Raw genomic sequence first — 19,684 nt, 5'->3', positions numbered from 1 at the left:
TAATTCCTACCTTCCTCTACCTTATTACCTTACAGAACTTAACAGTGACATTTACTAAGTAGATAGTCATCAATGGAGAAAAGTGTGGTGCTGTTTTACAGCTGTCTAATTCTTTGAAGAGTTCCTGTTCTGATCAATGATTTAGTGACTTCCATGTAAGGAAAATCAGACCCTTAATCAGCAAGGAAATGTAGTGTCAGTTACAATGTGCAAGGCCCAAACCATCAAAAGCATGTAAATGATCAAAAAACAGTTTCTGTATTTAGCTGCACCACTTTATAAATAATTAATAACTAGTTGATGGATGATTTAATCTTAAAATATTTTATTAAGCACTGATAATAATGCAGAAATCCATGTAATAAAACAACTTTAGAGAAAAAGCTACGTTGAACTGAGTTGCTATAAATATTGCACTTAGAATTCTTATTTTACGTACAAAACTCCTTAAAAAAATTGGACAGTTATAAATTAACATCTTCCAAGTACTTGGAATTAGTATGTTTGAGATCAGATGGCTGTGCTGCAAATCTTCGGCTGTCAGCCTTAGGGAGGGTCTGTTGTCATCTTGTTCATGTAATGGATTCCACTTTGTGCCAGGTGTGCTTATGTGGACAGGAGGGAAGGAAGGGTCAGCATGGTCATACTGTTGGCAGTCAGTTGTAGTTCCATGACTTACGCTAAGGTAAAATGATTTTTCAAGACAGATGATAGAACACAGCTGCAGAGTTCAATTTTGACATGTTTTGTTTTTCAAGGCATTTAGGATCTTTGAGTTCTTAGTCTTAAAACTCATGACAAAGCTGTTGGGAAAGACTTTGCCTCTACCATCTTCTTCTACCTGGCCCATGATGATGTAGTTTAAACCTAGAAAGGAGAGAATGAGATTACAAGACAGAAATCTGGGACATCATTTGGTAAGTATAGTTCTTTACCTGTGGTTTCTGTTTGTTACCAATGCCTTCCAACATTTTTTCCTTCCTACCTGCAACATTTACTCCCTTACCCATCTTTGCCATGCTTGTTACACCACAAACTACAGTTATGTAAAAATCAAGCAGATACACAGCTAGGTGGGTACTACATATTTAAATATATATATAGGTGATAGTCTTTAAACATAGACTATCAAGTGAGTCTGAGAGGCTCTAGAAGTACCCATCAGCACTGGATAACCTAACCACTGTCACCCAGGGTGGAATATGTCTCATTAATTTTGAATATTTGCCCTTAAGCAATAATGCTCTTAATTCTTTTCATTCCCTTTCCCTCCACAGAGACGTAAATATTTTTTAGATACATACAGAAGCATTCAGGCAAGGTGGACTTAATGAGTGGTAAGACCTGGCTCTGGACAATTCAATTGGATCTGCATATTTTTATGCCTTAGAAGGGTTGGGGATTTGCAAGGTCTTGGGCTGGAAGGAATGGTATCACAGGGATATAAACAGAAAAGTTCAGATATTATGTAATGGCTCTTAAATAATTCATTGAGATTTAGGATGAGAAACAGAAGTGTGTGGTTTGGAGCCAGAAGTCTGCCTAAAAGGAGAGAGTTTGTTTCACCAAGGACATTATTATGTCTCCCTTTGTGTAGTTTTCAGATAACTAAAGGCAAAAGCTAATTTCTGATCATGGTTTTTCACTTTGTTACTGCCCACTTTGAGTTAATATGCTTAAGCACTGGTAGTATCTGGAATGATATCAGGGTTTTTTTGATACTTATTAAATTATTTTGACTGTTTCCTGCTATGGCTCCATTTATGCTCTTGTGTTACTTCTGAGGCAAAGCTAAAAACAGTTTTATTTTTTACTTAGTTACTTAAATAAAAAATGCTCTACAACAGCTCTCAGTATTTCTTTTAACACCTTTACCACAATTAACTGGAATTTATATTGGTTGATCTCTGTATAATATTATTTAAGGTAGCTTTTAGCAGTACTGGCTGTTTGCAGACAGAAAGTGGGCTCAATACTATTTCTGTAAAGCTGTAAATACATTCAGGAGATACACAACAGTGGAGCTTGATTTCTGCCATTTCCTGTGATACTGCTTTTCTAGGGTTAGCAGGCTGTTGTCTTTCCCTTCTCAACAACTCTGTATAAAAACTAGCTCCAAAATACATACATGTAAACACAAAATCTATCTCATCTTCATCTGAGAGATGAAGCTGAAAATCAGATTTTATCTTGCATCACTTGGCTTTTAAAGAAAAAAGTTTTTCAGACTCCTGTGACCTACATGAGCCTAATCCTTTTGCAGTAAAACAGAAAAATGCAATAAACTCCTGGATTACTGGTTATTTAAAATTTATTTTAATACTAACTGCTGATTATAAAAAAAAAAGATCATTTTATTGATTTTTGTGGCCATGTTTCAAATAGTAGTTTTAGTAACTGTTATCTCTTATAAACACACAAAGCAGTTATTACTGTGTACTTACCTCTCCTGATGAGAGGACACTGCTTACACATAACAAGAATCTTGGCACTCATATTCTTGCCAGCTTGTTGGATTGCTAAATTTCCCTCCTTATATACATTAATGATGGATATTGTTGCATGCAGACTGCCAGCCCGTGTTACTGTTGTGATTACAGTTCCAGTTATTACTAGAAGAAAAGACATTTGATATATTTGGTACACTTATTATTTTTAGACATAAATTTTGAGGCATCATAAAAACTTATTAAGTATATTAGTGCCTAATAAGGAAACAAACAGTACTGGGAACACTTACTAAAAATATGAGTATCACAGCTAATAACTAATTCACTACTGTCAAATTTTGGTGGCACCAAATATGAAATTGTTCTACAGTGTGTCAGTCTTGTGCAAGCCCAGTTCTCTGATTTCAATTAAACAGTACAATTTGATACTACTTTTAATGAATCATTTTCAAATTGTGGAGAAGTTGAATTAAAACTCGTCTAGCCAAAATCTGAATTCCCAGCTCTCTGACACTCCCAGATGAGTAGCAGGGAATAGTTAATACCCTAAGAACTAGATTTTGATCTGTCTGAGGCCTGATACAAACTTACTTATTTCAGCTGAATATAGTTACATATTTCTAGTTACCATCATATCTCCCAATGACCTCTCAGTAGGAAAATCAAGATACTTTCTTTTCCCTAGGATGACTAAATTAACTGCTAAGCCATCTTTATTTATCAAAAGGAAATGGTAATTGGTATTAAAAATTCGGTTTCTTCTTAGGTCGTCTTTTTAATTCAGATATTCTATCCTAGGATAAATTTGATCCTCAATTATCAAGTATGTACAGCCAGATTTATTTTACAAAACTGTGTAATCCACATTTTGGGATTTTGTAAATTTGTACATTATCTTCCTTTAATGCAGAGCTTTAAATTAAATAGAATGTTCCAGTTCAATCAAGAGAGAACTGTGGATGTTAAAGTGCTGGGTATTGCAGCTATATTTCTAGAAACAATAAAGTTAAATGCATTATGAAAGAGAAATAGTTATTATTTTCTAAAATCATAAATTCTGCAAATAAACTTCAAATAAATCATATTCTATGAACAACAGACTTCCTATTCCTACCTTAGGATATGCTTGCATTCACAGTAGCATATAAAGTATTTTTACTCTCACTCCTGTCACGGAAAAAACTGAAAAACGTCAAGTATTTGACAGAAGATGGGAGAGAAGAATGTGATTTGTTACTGTGATGCTAGAGGAAAAAACCAAGCTTTATATAGTATCATTTACCATGGGTCACAAGAGCTGGGGTGTGGTCAATAAGAGGAGACCATTTATGGTTTGGGTTTTTTCCCTACCTGTTTCTTTCGTGTTGGACCAGCCTGTAGGGGCTGCAGGTTGGAAGGGGCTGGTGGTCAGGGCTGGAGGGGCTCCCTGAGTCCACCCTGCCTCAGGGTGCAGCCACAGCCTCCCTGCTGCTTGGGCACCATCAGGCAAAGCCGCCCTCGGACCCTCCAACTTCCTCAACTCTCATGGGATTAGCAGTGCAGTAGGAGCGAGTCAGCTTAAAATGAAAAAAGGCTGGTGGCAGGGAGTTTTCCCATCAAATTGCCAGGCATTTTATAGGGGATTAAAAAAAGATTGCAGTATTAATATGGGAAAATACCCTGACACATAACTGAAGTTCAGTAGTGACAGTGCCATGCTAATACACCACAGACACCATTTTTCCTGATTTATGTCTGTGCACAGACAGCAGTGCTTGGAAGCTTCCATCCCTTCTCATTTCTTTTCAAAGCATTTTGGAAGTCTATACACTGTATTGTGGAACAGTCAGCAGGTACAGCATAACATGTACTGGCTGGTTACAGAAAATGGAGATGACAATACAGTAACTGAATCAGTGAATCCTGGGGTTGTCTTACATTGTCATTTGCTTTTCAGATTGAGAAGGTATGTTTGTCTCAGATACCTGTGCAGTGCCTATTTCAGAATATCTCCAATGATGTACTTACTGAGTGAAACACAGTATCTATGTATCTAATGTCAGAAACATAGATAAGGTGGTGTAAAATATTAGCCTATATATTAATGGTAACTTAGAACTACATCTGAGAAAGTTTCCCTGAGTCTAAAAAGACAGTAGAGAATGAATAAATAAAAAGAAGCTTCACTTCCTTACCAAAATTGCTTGAACAATAATTGTTTTCCAGAGTCCCACTCCTTTTACACTTCTGCTGGCAGAGGGCAACTGTAGGTTTCACAGCTTTTTGAAGAACAAAAAGGAAATTGAAATTGAAATTAAGCATTTATTACAAATGAAAAGCACTATGTTCAAAAAAAGACAAGAAGAAAGAGGAATAATCCTGATATATGCATGAACTAGACCAGGCATTTCAGGGGATGAGCACCACAGTAGCAATATTCCTTTTCTCTGCTGTCACCTCCAGTCATTGTCTTTTCAGGTGTCTCAGCTGTGTCTGTTCTAGTGGCCGGAGAGAATGGGATGTTACTCAAGATTTGTGCGGCATCTGAAGTCTGTCACTGCTGTTGCCATACAGCCCTAGCAGAACACCTGGAGTACCACAGCATAATGTTACAGTAACACTTCTGAGAGAGGGGGTGGCCTTTTATTGGAAATTACTGTACTGTGATGAAAGGGATCAGAGTTCAAATTCCTGACCCTTTTATTCAATGAAATTTTTCACATAGCTTCATGTCAGGTAATGTTGCATAGTTTTTCTTGATGACATTTTGAAACAAGATGTTTGAAGTATGGATTTAACATTAGGGACTGACATTTCCTTTCTGAAATGGAATGCTTTGTTTATAAACAACTGAATACACTTGGCATCTTTTCCCTACTTGAGTGGATGCTCATAGTCTGTACATCATTCCATGTAACATCTTGGGATGCAGTACTTTAAGGTTTTTATGTCCCTTTCAAATTTGTTTGGAATTAGTCAGTGACATAGGTATTGGAAACATGGAGGTGACACTGATAGATTTTTTTAAAAACCTACAAATCCCTACATAACCTTATTTTCCAAGAAAAACTAAATTAGTTCACTATTAGTTGTACTAGATACAAGTATCTTTGCAGTTTTTTACTTTAGAATGGAGCTTTTTGCAAAAGTTTCATTCAGTCTCTATCTTTTGAATAAACCTTCTGACTAATTTGCAATCAGTTTATACTTTTATACTTGTACTTCTTTTTAACTGAATAATTTTCCAAGTTTCTAAAAATGAACTAAATGATATTAAAATTACTTTGCCTTTAGTGCAATGGCCATGACTGTTAGAAGATCTGTACTTCTAAGTTTAAAGCTTAGGCTTCATAGTTTTTTGTTTATTTTGGGCTGGTTTGTTCCTTTTTCCTTCTCCAGTCTTCTTGATATTTGAGTCTTTAGAAAGTTAAATGCCTCCCACAAGGAAAAATATTTTAAAGAACAAGTTACTGTGTCAATGTACAGGTCTGGCAAGTGCTTCCTATCTCAATGCTACACACAGCACACCAAAAATTAAGAATTGAATGTTCCTTGAGTCTTTCAAGTTAGTGTCCATAGCAGGAGGTTAGGAAATCCAGCAGGTAGATGAGTCCCAGGTGCATGCCAGCATGGTAGCTGCCAAAAATTTATCGAGATGCTCTGGTATTTCTAAATTTAAAACTGGGATTATGTGTTACAAAATAGTCTTGTTTGGTCCTTTTAGGGCACTTTTTTCTTCTTTTTCTTTTTTTTCTTTTTTTTTTTTTTCCAGTTTAATAAATGTTGGTTGGTGACCAACTTTGCTATGACTTGTCAGCAGAGGCTGTCTATTGTTTGTAAGGTACAGAACGGAAATAAAAGTTCAGTTGCCTACCACTTTACATATAGGCACACTGACAGGAAAATGCATTAATTTATCCAGTGATATAAGGAAGTCAAATACCTCACCACAGGTATTGGATTAATCTTCATTACTTTTACAAATATATTTATAGCATTTATTTATTTCTGCAAGTACTAATATTTGTATGTTACATAAAGACTGATGTAATTCTTGAAAGAGCCTGCTAAAGTTTAATATTTTATTCATGCCTGGAGTTCTGTGCAAGTTTAACTGGATCTGATTTGCAAGATAATAAGATGAGTCTCTTTGAACTGGACACTTCTGAATGCAAATGATTGCTCAGAAATGTAACTGAACTGTAGTGGTTTGGTTTGCTTTGGTTTGTTTTGAAGATCAGAAATGCCTACACTGTGCAAAACTGATCACACCTTGAGAGGACTTCTTTTTTCTGTCTGCCTGACAAGTCTTTTGAACGCTTTGCCTCTGTTGTCCTCTCTCAGTTTTTATTTTCTAACACTGATGCTGTCATAAACATTGATTTGGAGTTAATTGGTAAATTTCACCTCTCTTGCCTGTGCAAAACCCTGAACAGGGTTACTGACAGCCTGGGTTACTTGAGACCAAGTGTGTCAACCAACAAAGTCGTTAACAGGTGCTTGAGAGTGAATAAGAGCTGAATTATTTATTGTTAGAGTCACATCAGAATGATTTACAGGTCACTATGATTTCATTTTTTTAACATTTATTTTCATCTATTTTGAATACCTTCATTAGCAGGATTAAAGCACCACAGCTTCTTGGTTTCCTGCTGACAAGCCATTGCTGCCCTGATTTGTGATGTGTTTTAAGTACAAATCAGGTTATGTCTTGCAGAAACATCATAAATTATTTGGTTTTCTGCTATAATTGTATCTGAAATGCCTCACATTCAGGTTATAGAAATTCTAAGAATTTATCCCTACAGTATCTCAGTAATGAGGTATTTTTGGCAACACCTTCAAAGAAATCCAGCTCTGATCTTTCATGTTTGCTGTCTGGTCTTAAATACAAAAGGCAACTTCGTTTTGGTGAGACATATTTCTCTGTAAGTTCCAATCACTAAGTATTTTCAAATAAAAATTATTCTAGGAGAGTGTCATATTGACAGGGTGTTGACAGAACCTGAAGAGGGCTCAGTTGGCTTCCATACCAATTTTGCTTGATCTTAAAAACTATATGAAGAAAAATACAGTAAGATTTTTACATATCAACCTGTATAGAAGAAAGAGTTCATTTAAATAAAACTATCTCCCAAAATATTCAGAACTTTTTATTCAAAAGAAATTAGCTTCTCCATTCTTCTATGGAATGTGCTAGTTAACTGTCCAAAACTGAGAAGAGACAGGAAAATTCTCTCAGGTGGAGTAAGTTACTTTTACACTAAACTCTTGCCTGGATAGATTTCCTTTAATAATGTTAAGTGTATTCTCCCTTGAGTATATTCCAGTACTCCCTTGAGTATATTATTTTTAATTAATTCCTTCAACATTTAAAATACTAACAAACTGTAAAACTTGAATTTTTAATATAATTTCTATTTTGTATTTCTGTAACTCTCTCCTTGTCCTGGAATAATTAATTTTTATAGGAAATGAAATAGAGCCAGTAAGACTTACTTGAGGTAGCAGGGACTGTTGTGGTTGTAGGCAGAGTTGTAGTTGTGGGTAACTTTTTTGGTCTAAATTTATAATGGCCAATAAAACCATCAGCTGTTAAGCTTAAATCAGATAAAAACTGAACAAGCAATTCATTTTTCTCAGACAGAATAGGCCTAAAATAGAAAACCAAAATAAAATATTTCCATTCTTTCACATGTCAAAGCCAAACAGCATTAATAACATTATTTAAAAAAAAAAAAAAAAACAACACTCCAGGCTAATACTGAAAAGTATGTGATTCTTTGCTAGCATGTCACACACTGGTGTTTTGAGGATGAAACTCATTTCCATTAATCACCTAAAACTCTTGATTCCTGAAATTTATTTCAATATGAGTATTGTTAAATTCTTCCAGCGACTCCATTGCAAACTTCTCTTCCATGAAATGGAAGGGGTCAGATTAGGAAAGTGGGAAAATCCATTGAAGAAATCCTCAGTACACAGGGGAAGTAAGTAAATGTTTGTTTTGTTTTGTTCTGTTTTTTTTTTATTTTGGTTTTGTTTAGTGAAAAAGATATTGCACAATTGGAAGGGCTATGAAAATTCATGAAGTACTGGATTCTGCAACTCCTTAACAAACCCAGCAAAAATAAAATGGTTTTGGTTATTACTCCTGTGGGCTTACTTTTTGTCAATGATTAGATATTGATTACCCAGAACTTCTTCAAAACCCTTAATGAAGTCTTTGAAGTAAAAACTTGTCATTGTTTCCCTTTTTTTTTTTTTTTGGCAAATTATCAGAAATCAGTTTACTCGGATGGCCAGGTCTGACATAACCAAAAGTAAGGGGCTGATTAACTGGAATTCTCTGGATTTACAGGTGGTTGCCCAATTTAGATTTTCCTTGCTTTAGTATTGACACAGCCTGTGGATGTAGGAGGGCACTGATTATCAGCTGCCAAGAGCTTTGTTCTGCTTCCTGAACACCAGGACTACAAGGCCAAATCTGAAAAATCTGACTCAGTCTGTGTATCCTGCCTTTTTAAAAAGGGCTGAGAGGAAATTGAGTCAGATAAAGTGAGGAATGAGCCCAGGGGCTAGAGAGCTCAGCTGGATCCTTGTCCTTCAGTATCTACAATCAAAACACACACATTATGTTAATGTTCAGCTACCATTACTATTGGTGCTACACCAATATCAGTAGCATTGGGGTTAGCACTGGTGTTGTTACACAGTGGTCTAATGAGGTTTGTGGGACAGGAGAGAAACATGGGCTGGAGCCAGGGTTAGTCATGGAGAGAGAGAAAATAGAGAAAACCTAGAGAGAGACAATTTCTACATGTTCAGTTGGAGGTACAAAACACTACATTTAATTAAAAAATTAAAATCTTTTAGAAGCCTTGGACAGAACTGTTAGCAAAATGACACATAAGGGTAGTGAAGTTCACAACTAAAGGAAGTTACTTACGCTGGTGGACTGTCTCCACAGTACTTCCCAATTCTTTTAGCATCATTGATTTCCCCACCATTAAACACTGCCACATAGTCATATCTGCAGTAGTTGTCTCTCTCCACATCAAACTTCTCAAACTTTAACTCTATTAGCTAAAGGGAAAATGGAAATAAGTAATTTAGATTTTGACATGCAGAATTTATTAATACTTCTTGTAGTAACTGACATCTTCATATGAAGTACTATTTAATTTTTCTTTTGAAAAAGGAAAATTCTTTAATCCACTTAATTGTAAAGTATTTTAATCCACATGACCTCTCCAACGAATAGTTCAACATATGACTCTAATATTCTGTAAAACATTTTCTTCTCAAATGTCTGCAAGTAACTTCTGATAAAATTATTTTTATGAGTGAATGTTAGTAGGTGTTAGGTGTTACAATGCTCTTAAAATAACTACAGCAAGTGTAAGCAACAGAAAAGGAGCTTTTAACTTGATCTGAGGCATTTCACTGACTTCATTAACAGCAGGGCCTAAATCACTGGTTGCCAATGCTGTGTATACTTGATGCAGAATTAAAACCATGAGAAATTAAAATGTTGACAGAAAGAAAATTAGCAAATAGTAAGACTAAACCCAAGAGAAAGTAAGTATTTAAAACAACAGTGTTTCCATGTCAGATTTCCATAACTGTTGAGGCTTTACGAGTCATAAATGTGAACTAGTATCATACTGGTATTTCCAGTACTTATGCTATTATCTCCAAAGACTTTTATTTATGGAATTTTCTACTTAAGGAAAAACAAAACAATGTACAAGGAAACAGAAATGGAATCTACTAATCTGAAATGAAGTCCTGCAGAATGACTCTGTCAGTCGTGTGTGGCAAGGAAGGGAAGCACAACCTAACTGCTGCATGGAAACAGAGGTAATATATGCATTTAGGTTGCTTCTTTAGATGAATCACAGCAGTATTTAAATCACCTTCCCATAAATAGCACAAATAAGGCTTGAATGACAAGACTGATTTATGCTGATTGTAGATCAACCTTTATAAAGATCTGACTCAAAGATGGTATTAAATCTTCTAAGATTGTATAAAGAAAAAGAAGTATTTTTTTTTATTTGATGTACTTTATTTGATTACTGACATAGTAAAAGTTATCTTTTTCTACATTCATAGTAATGATAGCCTGTTATCAGCTGATGTCTTCGGTGTGCTTGGATATAGTTTTGCACTATTAAGATGTTTAAGGCATAATTTTGTTAATTTTGTTTCCCATTAAGTATGAGTAACCTTGGGGGACTTGATTTCAGAGATGACTAACAGGCTTGTTTCAAAACCCCCAGTATCATGATGAAAAAGTGCACTTTAAATGGAATACCCATGTGAATAACATGCTTGTGATCAAAAAAGATGGTATAGAAAGAAGTAATGCAACTGGGAATAGAAATGCTATATTTTTCCATAGCAGGAAAAACAGCAGGCCATAATATCTACTTCACTATTGTTCAATAAGTGCACTTTGCACTAATAAGTATTTCATGACAGAATAGAAGCTCTTCATGATCAGGAGAAGCTCCTTCATCTTCTGTAATAAATTAAGTGATTATTGGTTTCTATTTGAAGCAACAAAACAAGAGTGCCTTGTTTTATTGCTTACATGCTTGTGAAAGGGAAATAGAGACGACACCTAAATTCTGGCAGATGGAAGACTGGGGAGCTTTTTCTGTGCACTTGAAGAGAGATGCTTATTCACTACTTAATGGAAAATGGCACTGTCAAAATTCTGCCATTTTTCCATGCAAACAAGCACTGTTGCATTACATGAATAATATATATTTGGAAACAGGTAGATTTGTGGAATAGAATCATCAAAAGGCACAGGATATAATGCCCTTATTTTGATGCTGATATAGCCTTTCTCAAATCTTCTCTATGAGCTTAGGAAAAGTTCTTAGGCTTATCTAGAGACATTTGGAAAGAACCAAAGTAATCTGCAGTTTACAGATAAGGGTTTAAAAATCACTGCCTATCTATAGGATTGTTAAATGGCCTGTATCTAGCAAACAAGGAACGTGCATTAAAAAGGAACACAGGAAAGACTAAGCTGACATACTGCTTCAGTTCAAGGAAGGAACTGTCTTGGTAAATGCAAAAGTAGGAAAGATCAGAAGAATATATTTATCTGGGGCAGCTTTTTTTTTTTTATTTCAAGGATTAGTCATGAGCGGAAGATGAAGAGGAAAGTCATCTTTATATGCAAATGAATTTAAAAAGCTGAATGTGGCAAGAAAAGCAACCTACCAAACATGCTTGTCAACCAAAACATTCAATCATTGTAGACCTCCTGCTAAGATACAGAGCAGATGGCTCAGCAGCAACCAGAAAATGTGCAGCTAGGATTGAGTTTTGCCCTACAGTGTAGAGAACACACTTGTGTTTGCCATGCCTGGCACAAGAGCCCTTTCAGTCTGCTGTCACATCTCCTCAGCTCCTAATGAAGTGGTAACATATGCTCTCATGGCATCTGGCTAATTAAGCAAGCATGTTATGTGATGGAGCCTTCAAAATATGAAATAGAACAAACTGCTTTTATTAAATTCAATCGGCTCTACCTGGGTAGCTCAATAGTAAACTGCAGCAACACCAAAAATGCTCAAACACTGTTAGACTTAAATGTAGCATTGGTCATCATCATGTTTGGTGCTGAGATGATCACATGCCCTGACTTCATTTGCGTGGTATTTTTTGAATTAAGAAAATAATGTTTAAACCCTCCTTGGCTTAAAAGCCTCAGCAGTCACAGATGCTTTGCTGGGTTTCACTTAGGGGGGTGTACCCGCGCGAGGCCCCGCAGAGGAAGCACAGGAGTCGCGGGGGCAGCAGGGGAGAGGAAGGTGGGAGGGCCGGAGCGCGGCTGTGCCGGTGCTCGCTGTCCCTGCCCGGCCCCTGGTGCCGCCAGGCGCCATCGCAGTGTCCCGGGCCAGCGTGGGGACACCGCCCGCTCTGAGGCGTTGGTCCCTGCGGGCGCTGGAAGCTGAGCTGTGCCAGCAGGGCCACGGCAGCGCCTTACCTGGTTCTTCGGGGCCACGATGTGCCAGGAGCAGGTGACTCCCGCGGGGTAGTCCCGCTCTGGCCAGTTGGGCGTGTGGAAGGAGCCCGACGGCTTCTCCAGGCGTCCCCCGCAGTACTGGTCCCCTGCGAAGCAGCACAGCGCGGGCCCTGAGCTCCGCTGGGGCGCGGCAGGCCGCGCTGAGGGGCCTCCGCCACAGCCCCACAGACACGGCCGAGCCCTCCGCCCCAGCTGGGGACACCTCTGGGAAAACACAGCTAATAAACGGCAGCAAAACACAGAGGGAGAAGCGTTCCTGCAAACACTGGGTCTGGAGGAGGAGGAGAAGCCGCAGGTACTGCAGGAGCCACCCCTGCAGCCCATGGGGCAGCGATGGTGGGGCCAACAGGCACTCCCAAAGGAACTGCAGCCTGTGCAGTGTTCTTGAAGGAGAGGGGTCTTTTTCGTCCATATCTCCTGCCCTCAGTTCCAAATTAAAAACTCCATCAGGTTTGTAATCCTTATTTACAATATTACTCAGAACCGTCTCATTAAATCAGCTCTATCCGGTCACAGTTATTTAGTATCTCTTTCAAGAAGTTGTCAATACAAGGCTACAACTGTGGAAGGCCTGATAAATTCTTCGGCCTTCACTGCCTCTGCCCAACAGTCTAGTCTGGTATCATACCAATAGCAAAAGCCTTGAAAAAGAGTCACTAACTAGGGCAATACCATCTCCCTGTGACCTCCCAGCCTCTCACTGTTCATACTCTTTCCAAGCACCAGGCAATGCCTTTATGTTTAGTAATACCTGATGAATTTTGCTTTGATATGTTTTTGTAAGTGGTTTTAAACTAGGACAGAAACAGACAATCCACAATATCCCCTGGTACACAGGCCACAGAGGAAAATCACCCTCTCCTTTCCTTTGAGCAGCCTGAGCAGCCATTTGCTCATCTGGTTTTTATATTGAAAGAGATGGACTGAGGTCCCAGTCACTTTTTTCACACCAGTCATGACTTCAAAGCCCTCTCCTACAGTCCCTTTGACTTTCACTTTTCCAGCATGAAGAAGTTCATGCTGTGCAGTAGATCTATGTGTATGTGATGTTCTTTTAACTCTGTCATACTTGTTGTCTGATTCCTTCCGATAATTTGATCATATTCAGTTCTGAGATGGGAACATCAGAAAGGCACACTTTATTCAAGATATACATGCATTATGGATTTATAATGGCGTATTTTTTTGATGTTATTGTTTGGTCTTTATTTTCTTTTCTGAAAATTTTTACATTTCTGTTTCTTTTTCTGATACCTATTAAGCACTGGATTGATGCTCAACTACGGTTTTCATAAATTATCATCTTTAAACCTAACATCTCATTCCAAAACAGTAAGAGTCAATTCAGAACCTGCTGTACTGTAGACAACATTTATCTATACTGAATTTCATTTCCCCTTTTAATGGCTAGCTATTACCAGTTTACTACTAGATACAGTTCTTCCACTACTCTTAAACTTGTCAGCCTTTCTCCTTACTACTTGATGAACTAAGATGACTGAATAGTTACACTTTGCTATTTGCTAAGCAAGGTAATTAATAAATATGTTGAATAGCACAATCCTTAATATCTCTGGCACCACATCTTTTTAAGCATTAACGTGGCTCTGGATGGAGCTGAGTTATATTTGTCTTCAGCACACATATAATGGTTAATTACCTCTTTCGTGTGGTTCTGCTGCAGAAAACTTTGCAATGAATCCACTTCCAGCAGTGTTAGCATCTGAAGTCATCTGCACCAACATTTTATTGCTGCTGGATACCAGGGCACCTGGTTTCACAGTGCCACAGAACCTGCCGATGCGCTGTCCATTGGCGTGGCCACTGTATATATCCACAAAATCGTACCGGCACAGATTGTCGCTTTCCAGGTCCAAATACCGAAAGGAAAGAACCACCACTTTTCCCTCTGGGACCTGCGGAGAGAGGGAAGGAGGGAGACATGCATCTGGAGGTGTGACCACATATCTATTGGATCCCACTGTTTGCATGACTGTTTTCAGACCCTTCACCTGCTGTCAGATGAGCTTTTTTGTCAACTATATTCCAGGCAAAGCAGTTTTAAAGTAACTAAAGGACCAATCCTTAATACAAAGCTCTGACCATCTCTTGCCATTATCTAATTTCTGATCCAGAGTATCTGCTAGTCAGGCTCATGCAGTTAATCATAAACCAGTTCAGCTTGGTGTGTTTCTCTTTTTTTTCTGCTGAAAGTGTGGAATCAGCCATGCAGCTCCCTGTCACTAAGCAAGGTGAGAAGAATGAGATTAATATGAAAAAAAATATGCAACAAGCAATTTACCATTAAAAGAAAATGAAATGGCCTCTCTTTCTGCTTTGTGTTACCAAGTTTCCTAGTTTGATGGAGTTTTACTGACATACATCTTACATTTATAAATGAAATTGGAAACTTTATGGCAAACACTGTACAACCCTAATATTTACTTACTGGAGTGGCTGCAGTGAAAGAATTATATTTGGAAAGACACTGTAAAACTATAAACAGAGAATTCAAAAGAACCACTAGTGGGTGTCTTCAAAATAGAAGAGAGTTTTGTTTTCTGAAACATCTGAGGAAACATAAGACAGGGCAAATCTTCTTACATGTCTGCATCTGTGGACATTGCAAAAGAGAAAAGAGTACAGAGAAGGATGTAAATTAAGACAGCATAATAGTTTACAAGGAGGAGAACATTTCCTGGGACACAGATACAAGCTTTAAAGAGAAAAATCAGCATACTGAGAACTGAAAACTATTTTAATAAAGCACTTAATGCTGTGTAACAGAACTGAAGACGGGAAAGAGTATTTTAAAGTATAGAGAGACCCTAGACAGGCAACTGTAATTATCTGCATTCAATCCATATCATAGTAGAGTGGTTAGCTATTAAAATAATTGCAGCTGTTCTGCTTTACTGAGACACTACTATAATTTTCTGCTTTAAACATACACTTAATATATCTGCATTAAGTTCATATTTAAGCCATGTTATTTAAGAGTTCATGCATTTTTTTCATTCCTTAACAGTGACTCATTTTAAAACACTGGTTTGAAATAAACTAAAAGTAAACTGTTCCTATATGAAATTGTCAAACTGTTTTAACATTGAGTCTCAACAGTTAAAAATTGCTTGTCAAGTATAGATGGAAGTGCTGTAAATGGAAGTGACTGCTTTAACCCAGAAGATACTGATAGAGGCAGCAGCTCCAGATGTACTGAAAAATGTGTTGTAGGTGTGTTTAAGGTTACTCTTTCATGTGGCTGCTTTTATGTCCAGTGCTGATACTGATCCTGCAGCAGGACAGACTTCTGCTTGAGGTGTTCTCAGCTGCCCAGGGTCTATGTGCACACTTCCTGACCAGCTCCACTGCAGTTCCTGCTGCTGGTTTCAGAGAATTTTCCTTTTAAATTCAAAGTTCTCTCAAAAATGCATTCAGGGCCCCTGTGCTGATACACATCACTGCTACTACTACAAAACCACAACTCGCCTAATTTTGAATTTATTCCTTGAATCACTGCTCTCATATCTAAATCTCTTATTGCATTCACTTGTCTTCTGGTCTGAATCACTAAGGAGCATTAAGGCTTGGTCATTTTAACATAAAATGAGCTAAAATGAATTTGGTATTCCTGCCAGAAGACCTGAATATTATTTATGGTTGTACTACAAAAGTCTGTGTGACTGAACAAGTCAATTCAGAAATGCTGACAGTAAAATTAGTTAGATAAAGTCAAATTTAGGCAGTTAGATGACAGAAGCCTTTTTTCCAGAAGTATGTATGTTAAATAACATATGCTCTTTTGGGGTGGAACAGTCATTTTCATAAGTTTCTACAGCTGGTACGACAGGATGCAAATGGGGTGACCGTTAAAGGTTATCATGTTTTAAAATAAACTATCATGCCTACAGTTAAGTTTGCCCAACATATTCTACAACAATGTTTTGCAGCTTTGGCTAAAACTTGCCCATCTTTAAGATATTTCCCCTTTTCCTTCCCCTTTTTTGGAAAGCTGAGCAGAAGTTGCTCTAGAATATTAGATTAAACAGTTTTATCAATGCTTATGGGATTTTTCCCTATTTTCTCAGCCTGAATTGCTTCTTTGAATATACCTGCTCTCTCCCAAAGTTTGAAGAAGGAAGTGTAGATGTGAGAGGTGGCTGGTTCTGGGGTAAAAAAGGGTCTTTTTGCTGTCCTTGCAGGATTGCATTCAGATTTAGCCAAGTGGTTAGCGCTTAGTAATGCTGATGGTGCTCACTGACAGCTTTGTTCCAAGAGTGCACTGACCCAGCCCTGCTCTACTCACACCAGCCCCAAGGCACTCACTCCTGCCCCTGGACATGCCACTCTCTCCTGCTGTCCCACGGGGACAGAAGGAAACAGGACATGGGACAGACCCTTGCACTGGAGGGAGAGGATGCTGGCAAAGCTGCCAAACCCCAAACTGCAGTCAGCCATTCACTCAAGTCTTAGGTTTTGTAGTTCATGGTATCAGTCATTCTGTGCAGTGTTCTGCTTCCTTCTCCTCTCGCCACCACTGGCTATACTATACCATACTATACTATACATACCATACCATACCATACTATTCTATACTATACTTTCTAATTATATTTCATTGTAGCTTTTAATCTCTGCTTCTGTCAGTTTAGTCTATTTGACTAAACAAGATCTAACAGACTTGGTCAAGACTGTTCCCCATAGATGTACTGACTTCTGTTTCATGACAGTCTGTAAAAAAATGTGGAGGAAAAACTCAGCCACATGGTCATGAATGTTTAACATGGAGCCTGCTGCAGTTTGTAGTTGTCAGAATAATCCTTGCTCGTGTTTAGCTGAATTTGGCGAGGTAAGTAATTTAGAGAAATGTGGCAGGCCCTTAATTACAGTCACTACTTACTGCTATTACTTTTATTTTAAAAATATACTTCCTTATTAAAATATTTCTCATTCACAAAAATTTGTTCCAGTATGTTAAATCAGTTAAAATTTTGTGGTCTGAGTAGATGACAATCAGAAGTGCAGAGGATGGTGGTTTCACATTCTGGCAGCAGCTGTTCCAGTTTGCAGCTACTCCCAAGAAATCTTGTGCTAAATACAGGCTTCTTTGCAAAACTGTACTTTTCTTTGATTTCTACCATTTTGCTTCTTTAAATGTTGAGAACTAATGTGCTAAAATCTGCCAATGATTATCCCAGGACATTTAAAATATTGTTCCATGGGAAACACAGGGGAGCAAGCAAAGGCCAGCATGACTCAGTATTGTTTACTTTGAGCCACATCTGAGACTGATGCAGTAAGATGGGATACCTCAGAGGAAGAACTGGAAGGAATTCAGCTCTTAGTTGAAAAGGAAAAAAAAAAAAAAAAAAAAAAAGAGGGAGGAGTCAAAGGAAGAATGATGTGATGCTTCCTCTGCAGGGTGTGCCTTATTTTTGTTTTATCCATCCAGCTGGTATCTTTCAACAACAGAGGCACCTCATCCTCTGCCTTTCCTTGTCAGAGAGGGCAACTGATCCATACTCACTCTCTGTTTCCCTTCTTATTTTAACTCTATGAACTTCTCTAGGTTCAAAAATTATGATGCTAAACTAATGCAAAGGATGCCTTACTCCTATGGAAGGCTAAAGAAATTTTTAGAGGGAGTTTTTGTAGAGCATAATTCCCTAAAATAATTTTGTAGATTACTAACCTCTTCAAAAGGGCATGATTATTCCATATATACAACACACCTCAAAATAAGGTCTTGAGATTGTTTTTGGTTATCATTCATTGCAGATATTTCGTATTATGTTAATCAAAGTTCAGTTCCCTTTAAAGTAGTGAAACTGTTTTTCTGTTGTTGCTCTGACTGAATACAAAGCCCTCTTCATCAACATTGCATGGTTTAGACTATTTACTTTGAAAATAATCTTTCTGAGGGAGGAAACCCCTTAAATGCCAACTTTCATAAATATATTTTGTCTAACTTTTAAACATTTATTGTGTTGAATATATTTTGATATATGTTTAATACAAAAATGCTGATTGTATGTTTTGCTATAGCAGTCCCAGGTAGAGTTGAAAAATACATCAGCTATCTCCAAACCAAATGTATTATTTTTCTCTACTGAGAATGAATGTGGAAGTTATTTGGAGTTACATCCTGGGAAGAACCATGATTTCTGCCTAGTTGCTTGTTCTCTGTCTCCATCTCCAATTTGAAAAATTTGTATTAGCTTGCACTTCCTGACAAGGGCACTAGGTTCTGTTCATCTTTTTCTTTTCTGGCAATACAACCAATGTGTAAAGACCTGTGTTCTACTGGAAGGGCAGTTTTACAATGACATAGGAAAATGAATGCTTAAAACATAGAAAAAATTGTTTAAAATATTCTGCTCCCTCAGGGCAGATTCCCAACTGCCCTGATAAGTAAATTTTTCAACCTTTGCTTATTGTCAGCAAACCTGCTGGAACACAGCTCCTGAACCTACAAAAACATAACCTTACATAACTCTGACAGTTTTCAGTATTATTGTTGCACATAAAGTTGTTGGAGTTTTATGGGAACTAAGCAGTCTGCCAGAAAAACATGGGACAGCAGTCCAGACTCTCGAACTATGTGACACATTTATGTGAGGTGATGGCCAAGAAGGATTACAGAGTATTAAAAGTAAGTGTAAATGACATATTTCAGATAAAGCTATATACATTACTATAGGAAAGGAAATAGCTGTACAAATGACTTCTTAGCAAAGCAGTGAAAAGCTGCTGGGTAGTCTGCCAAGGCTGTAATAGAACCACAAGCATGTGCTGAACACTTCTTAGGGCTCTTAGAATAGAGAAGCTGTTTTCTTTAGCCAGCTGAAAAAGTCCCAGTCTCTTGAAATAACAGAACCATAATTGAGTTAGACTCTTCCAGCTTTAGAAAACTAGTTGGAAAGATTTCAGATGATACCTGAATGCTGCATTGCTTTATCTGTATTACCTGTAATGTTTTCTAAACCTATTTTCCTCTAAAGAATGAATTAGCTCTCATTCTGCCTTTCTTTCTGCATTTCTTGTGCAGCTGATGAGAACCTGTAGTTGAGAAAACAAGAGCTTCATGCTTCTTGTGACCCAGACACAAAGTGAATCAATGTCTCTATCAGTCTTGCAGACTTGTCAGATCCTGCATTAGCAGAGTGTTTTCAGGAAGGTGTTCACAGCCCTTGGCTAAAACGGA

General features: G+C 37.6%; 2 protein-coding genes across 5 annotated transcripts in view; one reads left to right on the top strand and one right to left on the bottom strand.

Moving 5' to 3' along the window:
* Nucleotides 1–309: 309 nt before the first annotated feature.
* PCOLCE2 (procollagen C-endopeptidase enhancer 2) overlaps nucleotides 310–19,684 on the bottom strand; it is a 22,737-nt gene continuing 3,362 nt past the window's right edge. Inside the window, exons 3-9 of the mRNA XM_053986780.1 lie at nucleotides 14,141–14,396; nucleotides 12,442–12,566; nucleotides 9,379–9,515; nucleotides 7,929–8,083; nucleotides 4,625–4,708; nucleotides 2,445–2,612; nucleotides 310–867 (exon numbers count right to left, since the gene is read on the bottom strand). Of these exons, the coding sequence (XP_053842755.1) occupies nucleotides 731–867; nucleotides 2,445–2,612; nucleotides 4,625–4,708; nucleotides 7,929–8,083; nucleotides 9,379–9,515; nucleotides 12,442–12,566; nucleotides 14,141–14,396 (1,062 nt within the window). The 3' untranslated portion in view covers nucleotides 310–730. The remainder of the gene's footprint in view (nucleotides 868–2,444; nucleotides 2,613–4,624; nucleotides 4,709–7,928; nucleotides 8,084–9,378; nucleotides 9,516–12,441; nucleotides 12,567–14,140; nucleotides 14,397–19,684) is intronic.
* Nucleotides 12,814–19,684, top strand: part of LOC128812401 (uncharacterized) — a 27,701-nt gene continuing 20,830 nt past the window's right edge. For all 4 annotated transcript variants that reach the window (XR_008438700.1, XR_008438698.1, XR_008438699.1 and 1 more), the window contains exon 1: nucleotides 12,814–12,930. The gene's annotated coding sequence lies outside the window, so the exon portion shown is untranslated. The remainder of the gene's footprint in view (nucleotides 12,931–19,684) is intronic.

The sequence above is a fragment of the Vidua macroura genome, chromosome 10 (genome assembly GCF_024509145.1).
Source record: "Vidua macroura isolate BioBank_ID:100142 chromosome 10, ASM2450914v1, whole genome shotgun sequence".
NCBI lineage: Eukaryota > Metazoa > Chordata > Aves > Passeriformes > Viduidae > Vidua > Vidua macroura.
This window is presented reverse-complemented; position numbering and strand designations above follow the sequence as displayed.